A 22,876-nucleotide genomic window follows, 5' to 3' on the forward strand; every position below is an offset into this window, starting at 1 on the left:
TCTCTCTAGGTGATGGTTCTTTACATATACATGCCACACAGAATCACTTTAAAGGTGAAACTAACTCTCCAGTTACTCCAAGATATTAAGGAATTACAAACTGCCTCTGAAATTTCTGAATCCCCTATTAAATACAAAATTAACATTTCATAAATAATTTCATGCTCCCCTGAAAGCTTAAAAATGACATGTAAAGAAAAATGGCCAAGCCAGGTGCATAATCTCTAAGATTTACTTGATCACAAAGTATTTAAAAAGCCAAGGCTCCATGCGATCTATTTATATTTCAGTGTCTGTTTTCCCTTTCCCCCCCCTTTTTTTTTTGTCTGTAAAATAAGCTAAACTACATAAGAAAAATAAGTCTAGGACTTAAAGTTTACATGAAAGGCAGCCAAAATTATATGGATAATTCAAGCTAAAAAAGTTCTTCGCATCTTGGTTTCTCCTGAATTATTTAGGTAGTCTGAGGCTTCTTCATAGTTAGAGATGTAATCCTTAGCTAGCAGTTGCTAAATCTGTGGTGGTTACGTATACCGACCCAAGAAACGCTGCAACCATCAAGTTCTATCAAAATGCTTGTTAAACTTGTAAACTGAAGAAAATAATCATTACAAAATCCCTACCCTCAGAATCTGCTGCTAAAGCTTTGAAGTTGCATAGTATGTACTGACTGCAAATCTCAGAGATGTTTTGTTTAGCTTTATAGACAGCCTCAGCTGATGAAGCTCTGGCAACGAACGCTGCTTTGCTAGGGAAACCTATGCCACAAAGGAATCCCTTGTCTTGTATGTCAGAGAGACCAACTGGAGTACCTAGCATCACTGGATCAAAACTTGAAGGATCGGTAACCCTGGTATTTCTATATATATCCTTTCTTTGTGAAATTTTCCTTTTTAAATAATGCTTTTGTCTCCTTTAGCCCAGTCTTGACCACTGGTAGGCAAGATTTCAAATCATCTCCCCAACTGGAAGTATCCATGTTTTATGGAAATTTTATCAATTTTTTTTTCTCCAAGGATTAGTATGATAATAAATTTAGCTTCCTGTCAAGAAAAATGCTAAGTTCAAAGTATTATTTCCTTCACTTCTAATTACAAATAAGTTTTACCTTTTATTGTGTTCCATTATACAATTTTACACAGTACCATTATTATTTTAAGCAGCAATCAAGCAAATCGAATTAATGTTTTTGAGCTCTACTTCTCAGTATATAGATTTACCTAAAAAAGTACAAACCAAGCACAGTGGTGCAATTTTCCAGGCACTTTCAAGTTGCTTAAATATTTACAAATATGTAAGCACCCTGTTTGAAAGCATGAAAATTTTGGTGTCAGGAAGAAAACACTCCATGTATATCAATTCTTTAAATTTTAACATTTGCACAGCTCAAAATATTCCTGAGAAGGTTCATTCTTGTTATCACTTTAAATCTGCATGTCCTCATATTTCAGCAGCGTATCTTGGGGAACCATAACCTCTGTCACTCGACGTGCCACTAATTGCACAAAATACATGTAATGTGTTGCTCATCCAGGGAGAATGCATTGTGTCTTCTTGTAATATCTAAAACGAAAGAAATCTGCGTGTTTATGATGAAGTAAAATAGCCACTGCCAAAAAAGTATGTGTATATGAAATCGCAGGCATATTTCAATTTATCACTGACACTTAGCTATTTTAAATGACATAAAGCAGAAAGAGCAAAGAAAAACATTACCGACTCAAGTCTTCAAAGCTGTATTACAAAGGCAGCATATCAAAAAAGCAGAAAAGATCTGGTTACTCATTAAGAAAAACAGAAGGCTGTAAAATGCAAAATTCAACAGAAAGCGAGAGGTAATACAATCTTTAAAACAATTTTTTTAACAGATGGTCATAACAAGAGCCCTAAACAGTGGACTCTTTGATACAAGTTTATAGATCATCTTCTAAGAGCGGTTCTCAGGATCACTGTGGGACTTTTCAAACATGCAGATACCCATGCTCCTTCCCTGGAGACTTGGGAAGTCATATTAAGTGAAGAGAAAATAAGTGAACATTTCTAAATACATACTATAATTATATAAGCTAATTAATACAGAATACTTTTCTTGGAAATAAACTTCATAAGTATAAATTTTATATCCCATAAACATATAAACATACATATTCATATTAGTATAGATGTTTTAAAAATTATCCACTTTTTTTAAAGATTTTTTTTGATATGGACCATTTTTAAAGTCTTCATTGAATTTGTTACAGTGTTGCTTCTGTTTTATGTTTTGTTTTTTTGGCTGCGAGGCATGTGGGATCTTAGCTCCCAGACCAGGGATCAAACCCGCACCCCCTGCATTGGAAGGTGAAGTCTTAACCCCTGGACCGCCATTGAAGTCCCCCAAATTAACTATTTTGTGTGCTCAAAAGCAACAGAGATCTCATGTGTGGATTAGATAGAAGAAAAGAATAGCGTACACATCACATCCAACCTCTTTACTATACTGTCCCAATTTAGGTCTCAAGCTTTCAATACTGGGTTTTCAAGTTAGCTCTGAAACTTCAGTATTAAGCCTGCAAATTAGTTTCTGGTGGCAGTAATGCGTCATATCATTTGTGTTGCTACAAATCATGTCTTATATAAAGTCCATAATAGAGAAATTTCCTCTTACAAAAATCATAACTCGTGACACTAATCTGAAAGCACAGGAGAGGTTTAAGAGATGATTGATTATCCACAACTGTCAGATGTGACGAGAAAATAGAGCATTCATCATGAACAAAACAGACCAAACAGACACTACAATGGCCACCACCAACTCTATCTAATTAAGACCTGCAATTAATAGTTTTAAGGTGATATACATCCCTTTTAAAAAGTCAAAAGCTTGAAGAAGTTTTTATTTTTATTTTTTAATTTTTTTTGCGGTACGCGGGCCTCTCACTGTTGTGGCCTCTCCCGCTGCGGAGCACAGGCTCCAGACACGCAGGCTCAGCGACCATGGCTCACGGTCCCAGCCGCTCCGCGGCATGTGGGATCTTCCCGGACTGGGGCACGAACCCGTGTCCCCTGCATCGGCAGGCAGACTCTCAACCACTGTGCCACCAGGGAAGCCCTGAAGAAGTTTTTAAAGGGACTTTATATTTTAGTATAGTGTAACAGATTACATTGAAAAGGGCCAAGGATATCCAGGCCATATCTTTTTGTCAAGTAATCATTTATGGAGCTCACAGATAATTCACATTGCAATGCACAGCTATATTTTATCTTATTTTGTATTATTATGTTTTCCTTTGGGAAATAATATGTCTCAAAGTGTATGACTAAAAAAAGGCTCTCTTTTATATGAGAATCTAATAGGAAATACTGACTTACAAAAATTCACTATAAAGTCAACATTTGCCCAAAGTAAGGCACAGCTGAATATGATGCATTATGACAGTACAGCGTGCATAAATATAAACCAATAGAAACTAAGATTTTTCTTGGTTAGCTATCAACATATAATATCAAAGGTCTAAAATATTGGTCCCTAGAACTAAACAAAATAGCCATGGTTCATGGAAATTAAGTGAGAGAGACAGGTGAGAAATAAGACAGCAGATTTGTAAAATCCATACTTGAGGGTGTTAAGAAAGAGATGAGAGGCCCAAAATGGAGTCACTTGTGCTAAGCCCACGTCACCTGTGACTTAATACCTAACTTAACTGCAGTTTCAGCCTTTTCTAGGCAGGTAATCTTAAGCAGTCAAAAAAGTATGTGTATTACTTTCAGTCTGGAATTACCTGGTCGGCACTAGTGAGGTACTCCACCTGACAGACCCTTGCTGTGCCCCACAGGAAGGTGACCTTGCCTGAAAGAATCAGCTCTTTTCTAGAGTAACTTCCTTGTCCTGCCTCGTTCTACTAGTAAAAAGTCTTCCATTTTGTAAAACTCTTCAGAGCTCCTTTCTGTCTGCTAGATGGGATGCTGCCCGACTCATGAATCACCGAATAAAGCCAAGATCTTTAAAATTTACTCAGTTGAACTTTGTTTTTTTAAACACGGGAAAAAAGAGCTCTATAAAACTACTACTCTAAATATCTTGATCACAGTAATAGCAGTAAATTGAATGATTTGCTTTCAATTTGAATAAATTAGAGCTCAATGCTAGGTCATACGGTTGCATGCAAATTATATAACTGTAATATAATACACATTGGCTTAAAATGATGTAATTGTTTTATATCTTTTGTGAAGGAGGAGTTTTTGCTGTTTTCTCCTATGGACTATGGAGAACAAAACCCCATAAACTGGACAGATTCTAGGAATAAATTATGTGGTCTTATTTGATTCAAGCATACCCCAGAACAGTGATGGTGAAGTACCCACTGTACTCAGGGGCTGAGCTTAAGATACAGACAATAAAGGAAGTGGAATGATTCCCTATCTTCCTAGCCCTGATCACCTGGCTGCTTTGGGAAGGAGGCCAAAACGGGCCTCTGAAAACTGAGCAGCAAAGGTGTGCCTTGGAACAGTTTGCCCTCACTCCTAAGTGGGCTAACAGAAGTAAAGATGGCAAAAAGAAGAAACAGATCATTGATTCCAGACCCCTCAGGCCAACAAAATTCCCAGCCATGAGGACGGGAGAGTAGGAGACTGGGGTGACTCGTCTCATTGAACAGATGGGATGATGAACGTCTGGCTGACTGGCTTCTCCATACTGAGAAGATGACCATGGTTAGAAAATTAGACTCCTAGTCACTCAGTGCAACCTTGGGCTAATGGTGGCTAAATTTCCCATAGTCCTTTCTAAGAGAAAGCATACATGCTAAATTCAGAGAGGTAGAGCCTGGAGTCAACCAGCTTTTGTTTTCCTCGAAACATCTCTTCTTTCACCCATCATTACACTGCAGTTCTTTGGGAACTAACCACTATTTGTAAGTCTATTTGTAAGTACGCCCTTTGAGTGGTGGTCTCACACAGGGGAGTGCCAAACAGTCAATGAAATGCAGATACCAGGACAGATGAGGTTCTCCTTTCTGGAACCAGTGTTAAGAATGGGTTCTCTAAAGGATTGTAGTTATCCTTGTTTCTTTTAAGGAGCCTTAATTTCTTTAAAAAAAATTGAGAGTTTGAAGAGTTTCTGAAGCAAATATTTATCTTATTGGCTGTTTCCTTCATAAGGAAATTAAGGAGACTTTTTGATAAGCTTAATAGGCTCACGCACTGAGGGACCAGACCATCATGCCGTGACTTTTACAATTGTGTTGAAGATATTAAAATACTTGAGTGACAATCCATGTCTAGAGTGGTTGTAACCACAGATTTCAGGACCCCAATATAGGAATGACATTTACCAGGACAATTCAGGAGTACTCTGGTTTTAGGTAAGTAGGGATATGAAAGCCATAACTACTTGATTGTGACATAATTTGGCTGTAAGTGGTGAGCAGATCTTTGCCTCTATATTTTGCAGATTGTGTTCTACTAAGTTAGCTGTAATTGTCATTAACACTCAGTCATAACTTAAAATGCTAGGTTTTATGAAAATAGAACTGGCTGTATGGGTACTAAGACGATTCCCAAATTTTGGAACTCACTCAGGATCTCACCTAAATGATGGTATAGTTGTCCCTTGGTATCCTTGGAGGATTAGTGCCAGGACCACTGCCCCCCGCACCCTCCCCCCACAGATATTAAAATCTGAGGATGCTCAAGTCCCTTACATAAAACGGCGTAGTATGTGCATATAACCTATGCACATCCTCCCCGATACCTTAAATCATCTTTAGATTGTTTATAATACCTAATACAATGTAAATGCTATGTAAATAGTTGCCTATGTGCAGCAAATTCAAGTTTTGCTTTTTTGGAACTTTCTGGAATTTTTTTTCAAATATTTTCGATCTGCAGTTGGTTGAATCCATGAATGTGTAACCTGCAGACAGGGAGGGCCACCTGTATCTAGTTTCTTACAGCTAAGACAGGAATATTCCTTTAGGGATTTGGCCACTGAGCCAATCATTTCACTTCTCTAGGACCCTTCTTGAGGGATTCTTATCCATGTTCATAGGAGATCAACTCAGACTTGCTCAGCTACTCGCTTCTAATGGCTCTGTGGCACAAAGAACCAAATGATTTATTATCTGAAGCAACTGCTAAAGTAACTGTCAGTAATGGCTTCAAATTTCATTTGTATTACATCATTTAAATGATTAAAGAAAACATGAGCAAATTTTAAAATAACATACTAATTTCAAGGTAACACATTTCAAACTAATAGATTTGTTAAGTAACTCTTTACGGACCCCAGATCACGTTTTCGTTTTCAACCACCCTAATACTTGCCTGCTCGTGAATAATGTCAGACAATTCTTTTACCATGTCTCTGAAATTTGACTTTAGCCCTTCATGGTACTCAATCTGATCCTCTTTAATTAGCCGCTCGTTTAGTTCCAGTGCAATGCTGCATGCTTGGATGAACTTCCTGTGGATGAAGATCAAAGATAAAGTTTTTGTTGTCTATTCCTCAAAAGTCTCATGGACAATTTAATATTTACTTTAACCATGGCTTGCCTACAAGGAAGATTAGAATCCTATATTTTCACTGTGCTTTTGCTAATGCCATCTCCTAAGTCTGAAATATCTTTTTTTTTCTTTTCCATCTTTCTCTTCTGGTTTCTTACCTCCTTCAAAATCTAGCTCAAAACATATATCCTCTAGGAAGCCTACTTGCTCAGTCATTTACTTGATATGATATCAGCTAAAGTTGTGCTAACATTAATTTACATCTGTAGATAAAGTCATTCATTCAAAAATAATTTATTTGGTACTAACTATGCACCCAGTACAGTGCTGGGTGCTATAGGCATGAAGTATCTGCCCTGGGCTTGTAAGAGTGGGGACAGAGAGTTGATGAGTTATCATAAAAGCATTTTTCCATCATTTCATGTGCTTATGTTTAATGTCCATAATTAGACTGTAGGTCTTAGGGGACAAAGTACCTCACTGCCCACTTGTTTTGTATCCCTGTCATAGCAACTAGTAGAATCTTTTTATACGTGCCAGACATTAATAAATATCTAATGAATGACTACTGGTTACTCTGTAACCTGAAACAGCTGATAACACAGAGACAGGAAAAGTAAATGTAATAAGTCTGAAGCAAATGAGTGGATAAGCTATCATCTTTCTCCTTAGTCTATTTTACTCAGCTGTCTCTCTTATTCTGAATGTAAACTCTTTTTATATATGAAACAGATTTTTTTCCAGTGCAGGACCATTCAGACATGCCCTAGCTTAGAGGGATGCTCAGTCCAGACAAGATATCACATGCCCTAGACTGGAAGAATCCAAGTGGAACTAAGGACGTGGATAGAAGCAAGCTTATCCAGCCCTTCCTACCCTAAATGGTCTGAAAAGCTGTAACATAAGGTCAGTCAGGCAAAGGAGGACATCACATAATGAATGTAGGCTTGTGTTTGTGTCACAATATCCAAAGCAATACAGTAAGTTGTCATATTTAATGTCTTGGGTCACTAGGACATTGTTAAAGTTGTGCAGCAAGAAAGAAATCACACATTTCCTTACTACTTAAAGTACCATTAGAAGGTCACTTAAATGTTGTGAAAGAGAACAGAGAATGTCCTTTTTTGGAGGGACATTTGGTGAATATTTTGGTTTCTTTTAAGAAGAAAATGGAGTAAAAGAATAGAGGAATAATCTGAAAACTACAAAGCACTTACCTAAACATGTCTTTCAACTCATTTACTTTCTTAGGTGGATACTTGCTAGCTTGACTGTCATTTAAGAAAGCCCTTGCATATGCTAATGGACCTGCATTTACCTAAATTACAAAAGGAGAAAAATGAGAGAGTTGTTAGAATACAACCAAAAAGTAATTTTTGCAATTCTCTTTTTAAAGAAAACCAATATGTTAAAAATCCACATGTGAGAAACATATTTACTATTCTTACTATAAATTTATTTGAAAAAGATTAACTAAAGCAAACCATCTGCAAAGATAATATTCTAATAAGTTAGTTAATGATTTCTGATATGTAAATATAGGGCTTGGCTATAGTCAGAGGGATTTATGTTAAAGTCCTCTGACATAACACAAAATTTATAGAAATTGAACATAATTTCTTTATTAACTTAATCAAAAATGTACAGGTTTTTGCACTCAGTAAGAGTATAACAGACAATTACAATTAATGCTTGCTCTGTGCCCTTATGAAAGCAAGAGGAATGTCAAGAAACATTTAATACATGTTTAGCAACCAACATACCTGCACTGAAACACAGCCCTGCAATTTAAGTTGGAGCTGAATCATGTCCACATCAGCAGAAGAGCAAAGCTTCTGCAGCTCTGCAGTTTTATCTTTTATTTCATCAGTAGCAACATCAATTGGCTTTAAATTAACCTGCTGTTCATAGTTTATAGGGATCCTCTTCTTCACATATGGAAACGAGTTTGAAGCTATTAAATGTTAAGATTGAACAAATGAGTTTTTAAGATAGTAAATCAAACAGGCAAATTACAGAAAAAAATCTATTGTGCTTAATTCTCCCCATGCTTTGTCTGGAAAATACTTTAGGGACCAGATAGGCACCTTATTACTTCAGGATTGAGGGAGAAATTCTCTTTATGAGACAACTCAGAGCAATCATGAATTACATACGGGAAACCAATGGTTTATAACATAGCCATGTTTGCGCAAGCTAGTGACTGAACAGCAGAACAATGAATGATTAAAATTTCAGTTACATTTTCCTGCTGACCAGCTGCTGCTTGTGTGTATCAAAAAATGACCATGTCGGGCTTCCCTGGTGGCGCAGTGGTTGAGAGTCCGCCTGCCGATGCAGGGGACATGGGTTCGTGCCCCGGTCCGGGAAGATCCCACGTGCCACGGAGTGGCTGGGCCCGTGAGCCATGGCCGCTGAGCCTGCGCATCCGGAGCCTGTGCTCCGCAACGGGAGAGGCCACAGCAGTGAGAGGCCCGCGTACCGCAAAAACAAACAAACAAACAAACAAACAAAATGACCATGTCAAACAAAGAAGTTATGCCAAGTCCCACTTACTAGTCAAGATCGTACGGCGTTTGCACTGTTCTTCTATACAGCCTTGCTTTTTGCCTGATAATGTATAAGGAGCCTCAAAAACAAATCTGTTGATATTATGGTTTCTTTCAAACTCAGTTTTTCTTTCTGTGAGTTCTTTGTCATCAAAGTAGGGCTTCACATAAGTGACTTGGATATGAGCATATTTGGGATCAAGCTCTTTGACATTTACCTGTAAGGTAAGAAAGTTTTGGGTTTTATTCAATATATGGGAAAAGGGGGTACAGGTAAGCTACTAACTCCTCTGAAATCAACTGAGGACCACTGTCGCTGAATACACTGTGAGTTGAATACACACCTGGAAGAGGTCTTCGCTCTTTTTTCAAGGATCATTTCCTTCTGATTATTAAGAAGTTACAGAAACCTATTTGGAGATTACAGAAATGTAGGCAGAAAATAAAAACTGTAATGCTACCACTCAGCAATGACCATTATTCACATTTTCATATATTTCCTTCCAATCTCTTTTCTATGCACATGTATTTACAAACCTGAGATCATGCTGAACATTGTTTTATAATCTGATTTCCTAAAAATATATTAAAGTGGCTTAACTGCACATCTGAATTCCACCTCAATAAAATATATATTATAGAGAGGATTCTGAGAAGATGGCAGGGCACCAGAAATCTATCTTCCTACAGCGACAACAGTTACACTGGCAGAATCTATCTGATGTAACTATTTTGGAACTCTGGAGTCTATTGAAGACTTGCAACTTCCAGGGGAGGACCTGGACAGGAAATTACCTTAATTTTGATTTTGGTCTATTTTAGCTCTTGGCACAATGGCCGCTATCTGTACCTCACCCCTCAGGTACCATGGCAGGCAGCCGTGCACATGTTCTTGGAACAGCTTGCGGGAGCCAGGATGAACAAGAAGGACCCTGTCTTCCAAATATTGGGGATCTGTGCTACGACTGCTGATTGCTGCTTCTGATCACAGGGGGGCAGTCAAAGAGGCCGCGGCCATTACTGTAGCACCTCTTCCCATTGTTGCAAGGCCCTCCCCCTCCGGCTGAAGTGACTTCTAGGGTATTTAAAGGACCGGTACCTTTTCTCCCCCTCCTCCCTTCATTTTCCTCTCTTTCCCCTCTTGGGAGCCAGACACTGGAGACTAGGGCGTTCAAAAGCAACTGCATATATGAAGGAAACTAGAAAGTCACTGCACATGCTCAGGGGAAGGCACAGGCTAGGGAAAGACCTGATAAGTCCCCAAGTTTACACCTCAGGCTTATCCCTGGCACAGAGACAGCTTACAACAATTAAAAACAAAACCAAAAACCAGCAAACTCTGGGACAGAGAGAGAATCTGATTTCCAGAGTGTTGTTATTAAATTCAAATGTTCAGTTTTCAATAAAAGAAGAATCACAAGGCATACAAAGAAACAGGAAAGTACGGTCCATTCAAACGAGAAAAATAAACCAATAGAAACTGTCCCTGAAAAAGACTTGACAGCAGATCTCCTAGAAAAAGACTTTAAAACAACAGTCTTGATGCTAAAAGAACTAAAGGAAGTTATGGAAAAAGTCAAGAAAATGATGTATGAACAAAATGTCAATATCAATAAAGAGGTAGAAAATCTAAAAAGAAACCAAAAATTTTTTTCAGAGCTGAAAAATATAATAACTGAAATGAAAATTCACCGGAGGGATTCAAAGACAAATTTCAGCAGGCAGAAGTAATAGTAAACTTGAAGATAGGACAATGGAAATTATCAATCAGAGTAACACAAAGAAAAAAAAAACTGAAGAAGAGTGACAGAGCCTTAAGGAACCTGTGGAACATCATCCAGCAGACGAACATACCCATCGTGGTAGTCCTTGAAGGAGAAAAGAGAGAGAAAAGGACAGAGAGAATATTTGAAGAAATAATGGGTGAAAACTTCCCAAATCTGATGAAAGACAGGAAGCTCAACCAATTCCAAGCAGGGTAACTCAAAGAGACCCACACTGAGACATATTAAAATCAGAATGTCAAAAGACAAAGACAAAGAGAATTTGGAAGGAAGCAAGAGATAAACGACTTGTCACACACAAGGGATCCTCAATAAGATTATCAGATTTCTCATCAGAAACTTTGGAGGCCAGAAGGCAGTGGACTGATATATTCAAAGTGCTAAAGAAAAAAAATCTATCAACCAAGAATCCTATATCTGGCAAAACTGTCCTACAAAGTGAGGGAGAGGGACAACTTCTCTGGTTGTGCAGTGGTTAAGAATCCACCTGCCAATGCAGGGGACACGGGTTCGAGCCCTGGTCCGGGAAGATCCCACAACGAAGCCTGTGCACCACAACTACTGAGCCTGTGCTCTAGAGCCCGTGCGCCACAACTACTGAAGCCTGTGTGCCCTATAGCCCACATGCCACAAATACTGAGCCCGTGTGCCTAGAGCCCATGCTCTGCAACAAGAGAAGCCACCGCAAGGAAAAGCCCACACACTGCAATGAAGAGTAGGCCCCGCTCTCCACAACTAGAGAAAAGCCCGTGTACAGCAATGAAGACCCAACGCAGCCAAAAATAAATAAAATTTAAAAAGAGAGAATGTGATTAAAAAGAAAACAAAAACCACTGCCAAAAAAACCAACTGAACACAAAGAAGATAGTAATGCAGGAAATGAGAAACAAAAAAGCTATAAGGCACATAGAAAACATAGCAGAGTGACAGAAGTAAAGTCCCTCCTTATTATTTAGTAATTAATTTAAATATAAATGGGTTAAATTCTGTAAACAAAAGACAGAGATTGGGAGAATGGAATTAAAAAAAAACAAACATGATCCAACTATATGCTGTCTATAAGAGACTCACTTTAGCTCCAAAGACACACAAAGGCTGAGTGTGGAAGAATGGAAAAAGATATCCCATCCAAATAATAATCAAAAGAGAGCAGGGGTAAAGATACTAATATTGGAAAAAATAGACTTCAAATTTAAAAAGGTTACAAGAGACAAAGGAGGACATTATATATTGATAAAAGGTTCAATACAGCAAGAAGATAAAACAATTATAAACATCTACACACCTAATAACAGATCATCAAAATATATGAAGTAAAAATCGATAGAACTGAAGGGAGAAATAATAAATAGTTCTACAATAATAGTTGGAGACTTTAATACCTCACTCTTAATACTGGATAGAACAACCATGCAGAAGGTAAGTAAGGAAATAGATGACTTGAATAACACAATAATCTACCTAGACCTAACAGACATATATAGAAAACTCTACGCAACAACAGAATATACATTCTTCTCAAGTGCACTTGGGACATTTTCCAGGATAGACTATGTTAAGCCACAAATAAGTCTCAATAGGTTTATAAAGACAGATATCATACAAAGTATCTTCTCTGACCACAATGGGATGAAGTTAAAAATCAGTAACAGAAGTAAAATTGGAAACTTCACAAATTGGTGGAAATTAAACAACATATTCTTTAAAGAAATCAATGGATCAAAGAAGAAATCACAAGGGAAATTTGAAAATACTTAGGTATTAATGAAAATGAAATCACAACATACCAAAACTTATGGGGCACAGCAAAAGCAGTGCTATGGGGCAGAGGGGGGTGGAATCTATAGCTATAACATTTAACATTAAAAAACAGGAAAGGTCTCAAATCAACAACCTAATTTTACAACTTAAGGAACGAAAGAGAAGGACAACTAAACTCAAAGCTAGCAGAAGGAAGGAAATAATAAAGATTAGAGCACAGATAAATGAAATAGAGAATAGAAAAATAACAGAGAAAATCGATGAAACCAAAAGTTGTCTCTTTGAAAAGATCAACAAGATTGACAACCCTTTAACTAAATAGAACAAAAAGAGAGAACACTCAAATTACTAAAATCAGAAATGAAAATGAGGACATTACTACCAATCCTACAGAAATAAAAAGGATTATAAGAGAGTACTATGAGCAAGGATATGCCAACAAATTAGAAAACCTAGATGAAATGTGAAATGAACAAATTCCTAGAAACACAAAGCCTACCAAGACTAAACCATGAAGAAAGAGGGAAATCTGAATAGATCTTTAGCAAGGAAACTGAATCAGTAATAAAAAATCTCCTGACAGAGAGAAGCTCTGGACTTGGTATCTTCACTGGTGAAGTCTCCCAAATATTTAAAGGAGAACTAACACCAAGTGTTCTCAAAATTTTCCAAAACAGTGAAGAGAAAGAAATACTCCCTAACTTATTCTATGAGGTCAGCAATACTCTGATTACCAAAGCCAGACAAAGACAGCACAAGAAAACTACAGACCGATATCCCTTATGAACACTGATGCAAAAACTCTCAACAGAATACCAGCAAACTGAATTTAGCAGCATATTAAAAGGATTGTACATGATGACCAAGTGGGATTTATTCCTGGAATGCAAGGATGGTTCAACATATGAAAATTGATCAATGTAATATTGATACACTGCATTAACAGAATGAAGGGGAAAAAACCCACATGATCATCTCAATCAATGCAGAAAAAGCATTTGACAAAATTCAACACCCTTTCATAATAAAAACACTCAATAAAGTAGGAATAGAAGGAAATGTCTACAATCTGATCAAGGGCCACTGTGAAAAACCTATAGCAAACATCACATTCAATGGTGAAAGGCTGAAAGCTTTTCCTCTGAGATGAGGAACAAGGCAAGGATGCCCATTTCACCACTTCTACCCAACATGGTGTTGGAAGCACCACTGAATTGTACACTTAAAAATGGTTAACATATAAATGTTATGTTATGTATATTTTACCACAATAAAAAAGATAGTTATCACAGTTCTATATTATAGTCATTGACATGACTTTTAATGGATGGATACGGATAAACATGATTTATTAGATCAGTCCCTCATTAATAGACTCCGGTTGTTTTCCAACATTTTGCTATTATAAATAATGCTCCAATGAACATCCTTATATTTAAAACTGTGTATTTTTTTCTGATTTATTCCTTAGGAAAAATTTTTAGATGAGAAGTTGCTTAGTTAAAAGATTTACATGGTTTTAGGAATTTTGATACATACTACTGAACTACCCTACAGAAAAGATGACAATTCGTATATCCACAAGCAGTATTTGACATTGTTAGAGTGGGTACTCTTGATTGCATTAAGCCTGTTCTATGGAGGAAGGGGACCACAGGAAAGAGAATGGTTCTATTTCAGAGACATAAAGTTATAATAGTTACAGACCATTTCATAAAGAGTCTAAATTCCATGTTAAGAAGCTATGCTGCAGTCTCTCCATTAACTCCAGATGATTCCCAGGACCCTCTTCTTTCAGTGTTCTCCCAACTAAATTTGACTTGTGCCTTGGGTGTCGGTGACGCTGTCAATGTCTTTGCAATTTATCATAGTCAGGCCTTTTTGTGTTTAGCATAGGAAAAAATGAAACAAACCAAAAAAACAACAAAAACCTCCCAAGAAACAGTCCCTACATCCTTTTTTCCCCCTCCACATATACAGGACCATAGGCAAGGGAAAGTTTCTTAGCAACTTTTAAAACTTCTCCAAACCCATTCTACTTGTTATTACATAAAAATCTAAAAGCCTAAATCTAGAAATCCTTTCTTTTCTTTCCCATTAAAAAGCTAGATTTCTCCAGAGAAATTCAGGTGAGGTTAATTACCTGGCTAAGACAAGACATAGAAGGAAAATAAAAAAGAGGTCAAGACTGATTTTGACCTTATAAAATAAACTATGTATATGGTAAGCATTCAAACAGTACATGAGGGTATATATGAAAAGTAAAAAAAAGGCTTTCTTCCCACATAAGACTCTAGTCTCTCTCCTCAGCGATAACCATGGTTAACAATTTTGTATGTATCATTCCAGAAATTTCCTAAGCATAAACAAGTGAGTATATGTGAATATCAATTTTCACACATGTAATCATCCTATCCATGATGTTCTGTGCCTCACCTTTTTTCTCTCAATAATATATCTTGATAGGTATATCAATACTCATCAATTTTTTAACGCTTAGGATACTATATCCATTATATGGGGGTAGTACCACTTCCTTAACCATATGGATATTAGATTGTTTCCAGGTTTTTGTTATATAAACTTTGCAGCAATAAACACCTTTAAACATACATCTTTATGTGTATATATCTATCTACAAGATAAAATGTTAAATGTGAAATTATTGGGTCCAAGGAAAGATACACTTAAAATACTGGAAAATACCGCCCAACTGTTTTTCACATTGTTTGTGCCCTTAAGCAGATTTTGTTCTTTGGCAAGTAAAAGAGTGTTTTCAATTTTCAATTTCACACATTAAGAAAGAAATAAGGATTTTAAAAGTAGCAACTGCTTATTATATCTGTTGCCTATGAAGAATGACTAAAATGTTGTGCATAAAAATCATGTCAGGAGTCCAGCTGCCTGATGGTGGTTTGTCATTAGTGCTTGTTGGCCAGGTTTTCAGAGGCAGAAGAAAGTAGGAAACCGCATGTTGTTCTGCAAGCCTGGCTTTCTATTAACTTTGCATTTACAGTATCAGTAGTATGGCAGCAAGCCTAAAACTTTCTGGCTATAAGGAGATAAAATTTTCTGTTGTCTTAATTCAATAAAACAACACAAAATAGTGAAACGGATCAGAAGTAGACAGGTTCTGCCAAATATTCATGAATTTTGAACCTATCAGCACATCTATTTTTAAATGTCGAAGGCATATGTTTAAGATAAAATCATCTCCATGACATATAGGTAAGTCTACAAAGTGAAGAGATCATTTTCATAGTAGAAAATGAAGTGTCTTTACTATTGCCACGGGCTTTTCACTCTGGCAATGCTGCCTGTTAGCTATTAAGTGCTTTGCGTAGCACCATGCACATCATAGTCACGCAGTAAATATTTCTGGGGCCTACAGATCCTGCACTGTATAGGTCCTTCCTACCTGAAAAATCAGCTCTCATCCTGTACATAACCATGATAACTAAGGACAGTCAGGCATTCTTATTATGCCTTCCCGCAATTCTGTCTATAGGGAACTATGCATTACTAGGAAAGAGCCTCTCTTGCTGGAACCTTTCTCATCCTTGCCTTGGCAGGGCTAGTGGGATGGATAATCTTTAGGTCAAGGCCCAAGGCATCTCTCCTAAACCTACATCACTGCGAATGTAACTAGTGAACTAAGGATATCTTAGAGTAAAATGTGTGTCCTAAGATGATTTTAATCATAAAGTATGAAATTGACAATCATGATGCACAACAGCATTCACAATAATAGCTAACCTTTATTGAGCGTGCCAGCTTCTATTATTATTAGTGAATGCTTTTTTACATACCAGGAACTCTAATCACTTTCCATATATTAACTCATTTGATCCGTACAACAACTCCATGAGGAAGGCACTATTATTAACTTCATTTTACTAATGAGAACAATGAGGCACAGAGAGGTTAAGTAACTTCCCCATGGTCACACAGCTAGCAAGTGGCAGAGAATGGAGATTTGAATCCTTCTTTCTGATTCCAAAGCCCCTGTTCTTTCTTTCACAATCTGGAAAGGCTCTATTTCCCATGCCTCTCCTCCACTAGCTAAAAAAGGAAAAAGTCAGAAGCAACATACCACGCCTGGAACCAATAAATATGTTACCTTGTCTGAATCCTGAATTATTTTGACATTCTCTGTACCAAATTTTTCACCATAAAGTTTAACAAGTCTCAGGGAAATCTCCGAGAGGCCGGTGAGCTTTGGCTCTTTATAGATGTACTCTTTTCCATCCTCTTCTTCAAAAAAAGACTATTATAAAGTTAAACATATGATAATTTATAAATAATATGAGCAAACAAAGCATTTAGAGAAAATCTACTAAATAATTAGCAATAATGTATTTGAAATAGATTTTAAATAATAGTACTAAAAGTCACATACATATATTTTAACTGAAATAAATGAGAATTTTCAAACTCAATCATATGAGCATATTATGGGCCTGAAGATTTCCACACTCGATTTTTTCATCGCCTGCATACTTACCTGATTTTTATTGCAAATCTTTCAGTGCCAGATATTAAATATACATTTAAGAAGCTTAACAAAAAGTGAAACTGAAGGAAACATTCAAATCTTATATGTTATACTCTGGCCTAGTGGATTTAGATATGGGAACCAAAGTGAACTTTACACTTACAAACGAGGCTTCCTGCTGTTGTGACAGGTGCTCTATCTAGACAGAATCCTAGAACCAATAACTGCTGCTACAGTAATCATTCAAAGGTGAATGTTTAAAAAGGAAAACAACTTTATGAACTAAAGTATACTTACTTGGCCATAAAAGGCAACTCTGAAGAAAGTGCCTAAAAGTCTTTTTTTTGTGTGCATAACCTCCAAAATTTTTGTGTAAGCTCCATGAAGAGTTCTATAAACTTGAGTAAGTTTCTGAAAAAATGAGAATAAACAAAATAGCTTTGTCTTTTGGTTAGTTACTAAATGTCTAAGATAAATGCACAGGAAAAAAAAAGCAACACTATTTCCTTTTCAAAATGGTTTTGGTGGGGTCATTCACACTGCCCTCCCCCATGGTCATTATTAGACAAAACTCCTTAACAACTTTAAGTCATAGGGTAGAGCTTAAAATGGTCAAATAACACTGTATTTCTAAATACCATGTTTCATTTCATTCATATCTCAATGGTTGTGTATAATTTAAAAATACTGTGTTATTGACTACTTTTTTCTTATGTCTGAATTATTTTAACTGAAAGATAAGCAAAATGCTTTGCTAGAGCTCTTAGGTGGAGAGACGAGAATAAACAATCCATGCGAACAATTTTGGAGAAGAAAATAAAATGCAGACACAAAAATAATAGTATAAGCCTGAGTGTGGACTCCTTTTATACAAGGTCACAGACATTTTCAAAGAATATATTCTTCTAGGGCTTCCCTGGTGGCGCAGTGGTTGAGACTCTGCCTGCCGATGCAGGGGACACGGGTTCGTGCCCCGGTCCGGGAGGATCCCACATGCCGCAGAGCGGCTGGGCCCGTGAGCCATGGCTGCTGAGCCTGCGTGTCCGGAGCCTGTGCTCCGCAACGGGAGAGGCCACAACAGTGAGAGGCCCGCGTACCACAAAAAAAAAAAAAAAAAAGAATATATTCTAAATATCCAGAAAAAGGGAGCACGCTGTGCTAAGAACATTATCAAGAACGTGAAAAGACAACCTACAGAACAGGAGAAAATATTTGTAAACCACAGATCTGATAAGTTTTCATATCCAGAAAATATAAAAAACTCCCATAATTCAACAACAAAAAGACAAATAACCTAATTTAAAAGTGTGCAAAGGACTCGAATAGACATTTCTCCAAAGAATATATATAAACGGCCAAGAAGGACATGAAAAGATGTTCAGAATCACTGGTCATTAGGAAATACAAATCAAAACCACAATGTGACCCCACTTCACAGCCACTAGGATGGCTGTAATAAGAAACCAAAAATAAGTGTTGATCAGGGTGTGGAATGTGTACCTTGCTGGTGGGAGTGTAAAAGGGAAAACAACCTGGTGGTTACTGAAAAGTTATACATGGAGTTACCCTATGATCCAGCAATTCCCCTCTTAGGTATATATCCAAGATAAATGAAAACACACCCAGGGCTTCCCTGGTGGCGTAGTGGTTAAGAATCCGCCTGCCAATGCAGAGGACACGGGTTCGTGCCCTGGTCCGGGAAGATCCCACATGCCGCGGAGCAACTAAGCCCCTGCGCCACAACTACTGAGCCTGCGCTCTAGAGCCTGTGAGCCACAACTACTGAGCCCACGTGCCACAACTACTGAAGCCTGCAGGCATGGAGCCCATGTTCCACAACAAGAGAAGCCACCGCAATGAGTAGCCCGCACACTGCAACAAAGAGTAGCCCCTGATCGCCGCAACTAGAGAAAGCCCGCATGCAGCAACAAAGACCCAATGCAGCCAGAAATAAATAAATAAATTTATATATAATTTATACATAAATTTATTTATATATAATAATTATAATATAATAATTATATATAAATTTATATAAATATATATATTTATATATAATTTATATATATAAAAAAGAAAACATACCCATACAGAAACTTATACATAACTGTTTACAACAGCACTATTCATAATAGTCAAAATGTGGAAACAACCCAAATGGATAAACAAATTGTGGTATATCCATACCATGAAATATCGTTCAGCCATAAAAAAGAATGAAGTTCTGATACATGCTACAACCTGGATGAATCTCTAAATATTATGCTAAGTGAAAGAAGCCAGAAACAAAAGGTCACATCTTGTATTAATTTTTTTTATGACACATCCAGAATAGGCAAATCCATAGACAGAAGGCAGGTTAGTGGTTTCCAGAGGGTGGGGCATAGGGTGGAGAGTGATTACTAAAGGATATGGAGTTTTTTCTGCAGTGATAAAAATGTTTTGAAACTAGAGAGAGGTGGTGAGAGCGTAATGTTAAGAATGCACTAAATGCCACTGAATTGCACACTAGAATATGGTCAATTGTATGTTAGTGAATTTCACTTCAGTAAAAAAAGGGGAGCACAGAAGCAGACATTCTTTGTCTAAAATTCTTCGCATATTATTTTCTGCAGTTGAGCTCAATTTGAGGGGAGTTTTCCTTACCTTTATGGCTGCCACCTCTGACACTTTTCAGCCCATTCCATAAAGATACACTGAAAAATTACTTCATCTCATGCAGAACACTAGGGGATCTATACAGACCCTTGCACCCCTACAAGAGAATAGGAGTGGTTCCCCTATAGAACGTATTGTTTCCTTTAATGTGTAGGGAAGATATATTTTTCTTTTTTCCCTATTAGTCAATTGAGTAGCAAAATGTTCCCTGGGTTTCTAATAACCTGATCTTCAACCTAAGAGTAAGAGAGTGGGTATTTTGAAACTTTTACAAAGGTTCTTAGGATGTAATGCTTTGATGGAAAGCTCAAAGCCAATTCTTGTCTTGTCTCATAGGCTATTCTTTATCATCTGTATGACTTAGATTTAATTATTTAACTCTTGCTTTCTAATATAATCACTTGAACTCCGCTATGATTTTTCAGGCATGCCCCATATACACCAAAAGCATGGCAAAGAGAGAAAGACCCAGAACCTAGGAAGAAAAGGTGAGTTTGATCGGAGCCAGTTTGGAACAGAGATTAGAACACTACACAGATGATATTAAATGTATGTTTTCACTCTTGGAAACTTCTTCAACAATGAAAGACTACTTGCTATATTTAAGGATAAACTGCTTTGCTTTAAAAAAAAATGGCTTGAATCCTAAATCATCCCTTCCCAGCATAGTAAGGGTATAAAATTATGATATGGACTTAGAGACTTGAATATAAAAAATTCCTGGGCTTCCCTGGTGGCGCAGTGGTTGAGAGTCCACCTGTCGATGCAGGGGACACGGGTTCGTGCCCTGGTCCGGGAAGATCCCACATGCTGCAGAGTGGCTGGGCCCGTGAGCCATGGCCGCTGAGCGTGCGCGTCCGGAGCCTGTGCTCCGCAACTGGAGAGGCCACAACAGTGAGAGGCCCGTGTACCACACACACACAAAAAAAATTCCTGTTCAGTGCTGGTGGCAACAGCTGCTCATTATACTACTATTCTTTATTAACTACCCTTTATCAACAGCTTTATCTGGCAGACTAAATTGGAAAAACTCCTCACAATAGGGTTATTACTAGTGACATTATCTCCCCTACTGTCATCTGCCAGCACCTTTAGTCTCACCGTCAAATTGCAAAGAATAGAATCATGCCTATCACTCTTCCCGGGCTACATGGAAATCCAATAGCTTTTTTTAGTGAAGGTTTAGTGAAGACAACATTGATTGTTTTCTGCCATGAGTGGAGGAGGAGAGATTGCTAGATAAAAATGTTTTGCGAACCACGGGTATAATGTAAATTTCAATTTATATCTTAAATGTTTGGTCCTTAATTTCATTTGGAAAATTTATATGAATATGAGGTAGGATTGTAATTTCAGGACCTCCTAGCATTTTTTAAGGATAGTAACTTAAGACCAAAATAAAACATATAGGCCAATGATGCAAATGTTTAAATTACCTACCTCGAATTCTCGACGTTTCTCATAAATTGGAATGATCAACTTGGAAATTTCAGAAATTACTTCATAACGTTCTGCTTTCCATAAGCCATCCACACATTGTTCTAGCAACTCCAGCAAAACTTCCTGCATTGAGAGAAAAATGCAATCAGGAATTTGAGATAGTTTTAGAGCTCTGGGCAAATATATCTTGAACCATTTCAAGTTAATAAAGAATACAATGTACTAAATTTAATGAAATGCACAGAAGGAGTATAGTTGTGTGACTATATTTTTCTAAATCACATACTTGAAATATTTGAAATTGAAACCATTCTTAAAAGTATGAAATGAATATTGACAATAGTAAACTACTATTTACTTTGTTTATTGCATAATGAAGATGTTAACTGTACTTACAAATGGTAACACATTGAGAAGAAGTATTTTTAAAAGGGGATGCATTGTTCCAAACTGAGGATGTTTAAATGTCTGACAGGGTCAATTCCACTAAGTCTATAAATGTCCATTATATTTCCTTTATATTGAAATTATATTTAAACACAATTAATAGAGTCTTAAGATAATTTGGCAATTTTCAAGCTGTTGCATCAGTGACAAAGGTGTTTATTAAAATGATGTGATTTTGGTCAACAGTGCTTCCTTCCTCACTGTTGGTTCTAAAATTAGTGGGAATGACAGTATAATACCTCAAGATAGAGATCTCTGACCTTGCTATAATGATAACAGCCGCTATAAAACAACCATCACGTCATGTTCTCAACAATAAAAAGATGAAGCCAATTACTCATGCTATCCATAAGTCTTAACAGTTTGTTTCTATCTTAAAGAGATGAACTTCAGACCTATAAAACTGACTGCTAAAACGGCTCTTCCTGTATGCCCCCTAGACAATTTTGAATTCATCTTCTTCCTAAACTAGCTCTTTCACTTGTGTTTCCTACCTAGCCAGTGGTCATACCCTATAAACTCTTAGCTAGAAAACTAAGAGCAGTTTTGACTTTACCCTTTGTTATGGGTTGAACTGTGCCCCTCAAAAAGATAAGTTGAAGCCCTAACTCCCAGTAGCTCAGAATGTGACCTTATTTGGAAATAGGGTCATTGCAGATATGATTAGTGGAGGCGAAGTCATACTGGAGTAGGGTGAGCCCTTACTCCAATATGACAGAGATACGCAGGGAGAACACCATGTGACTACAGAGGCAGAGACTGGAGTAACGGAGCTACGAGCCAGGGAACGCCAAAGATCGACAGCTACCACCAGAAGCTAGGAAGAGGCAAGGAAGGCTTCTATTCTACCCAGAGTCTCAGAGGGAACATGGCCCTGCTGACACCTTGATTTCAGACTTCTGGACTCTAGAACTGTGAGACAATAAAATTCTGTTGTTTTAAACCATCCAGTTTGTGTACCTTGTTATGGCAACCCTAGGAAACTAATACACTCTCTTTCTTTACTTATCCTCTAATCAGTCCATCACCAAGTTCTGCCAGTTTTACTTCCTAAATATTTCTCAAATCTGACCCTTCTTCTCCATTTCTGCTCTCACTGCTAAGGTTCAAGACCTCATTATTGTTTTCTAACTGATCTTCCAGCCTTGGCACTTTCAAATCTATCCTCCACAAATCTGCCATAGGGTTCTGATTAAAATGCAAACCAAACCACATCCTTCTTCCCTTCTTAAAATCTCATGATGGCTCCCATCATT

At 37.3% G+C, this 22,876-nt stretch overlaps 1 protein-coding gene across 2 annotated transcripts in view; it reads right to left on the reverse strand.

The window, feature by feature from the left end:
* Positions 1 to 1,091: 1,091 nt before the first annotated feature.
* Positions 1,092 to 22,876, reverse strand: part of DOCK11 (dedicator of cytokinesis 11) — a 190,216-nt gene continuing 168,431 nt past the window's right edge. For both annotated transcript variants that reach the window (XM_081221679.1, XM_081221678.1), the window contains 8 exons: positions 21,174 to 21,296; positions 17,373 to 17,486; positions 16,701 to 16,847; positions 9,043 to 9,253; positions 8,250 to 8,440; positions 7,704 to 7,804; positions 6,307 to 6,445; positions 1,092 to 1,563 (listed from right to left, as the gene is read on the reverse strand). In XM_081221679.1, the coding sequence (XP_081077805.1) occupies positions 1,441 to 1,563; positions 6,307 to 6,445; positions 7,704 to 7,804; positions 8,250 to 8,440; positions 9,043 to 9,253; positions 16,701 to 16,847; positions 17,373 to 17,486; positions 21,174 to 21,296 (1,149 nt within the window). In that variant the 3' untranslated portion in view covers positions 1,092 to 1,440. The remainder of the gene's footprint in view (positions 1,564 to 6,306; positions 6,446 to 7,703; positions 7,805 to 8,249; positions 8,441 to 9,042; positions 9,254 to 16,700; positions 16,848 to 17,372; positions 17,487 to 21,173; positions 21,297 to 22,876) is intronic.

This window comes from Mesoplodon bidens (assembly GCF_964165515.1).
Source record: "Mesoplodon bidens genome assembly, chromosome: X".
NCBI classification, from domain to species: Eukaryota; Metazoa; Chordata; class Mammalia; order Artiodactyla; family Ziphiidae; genus Mesoplodon; species Mesoplodon bidens.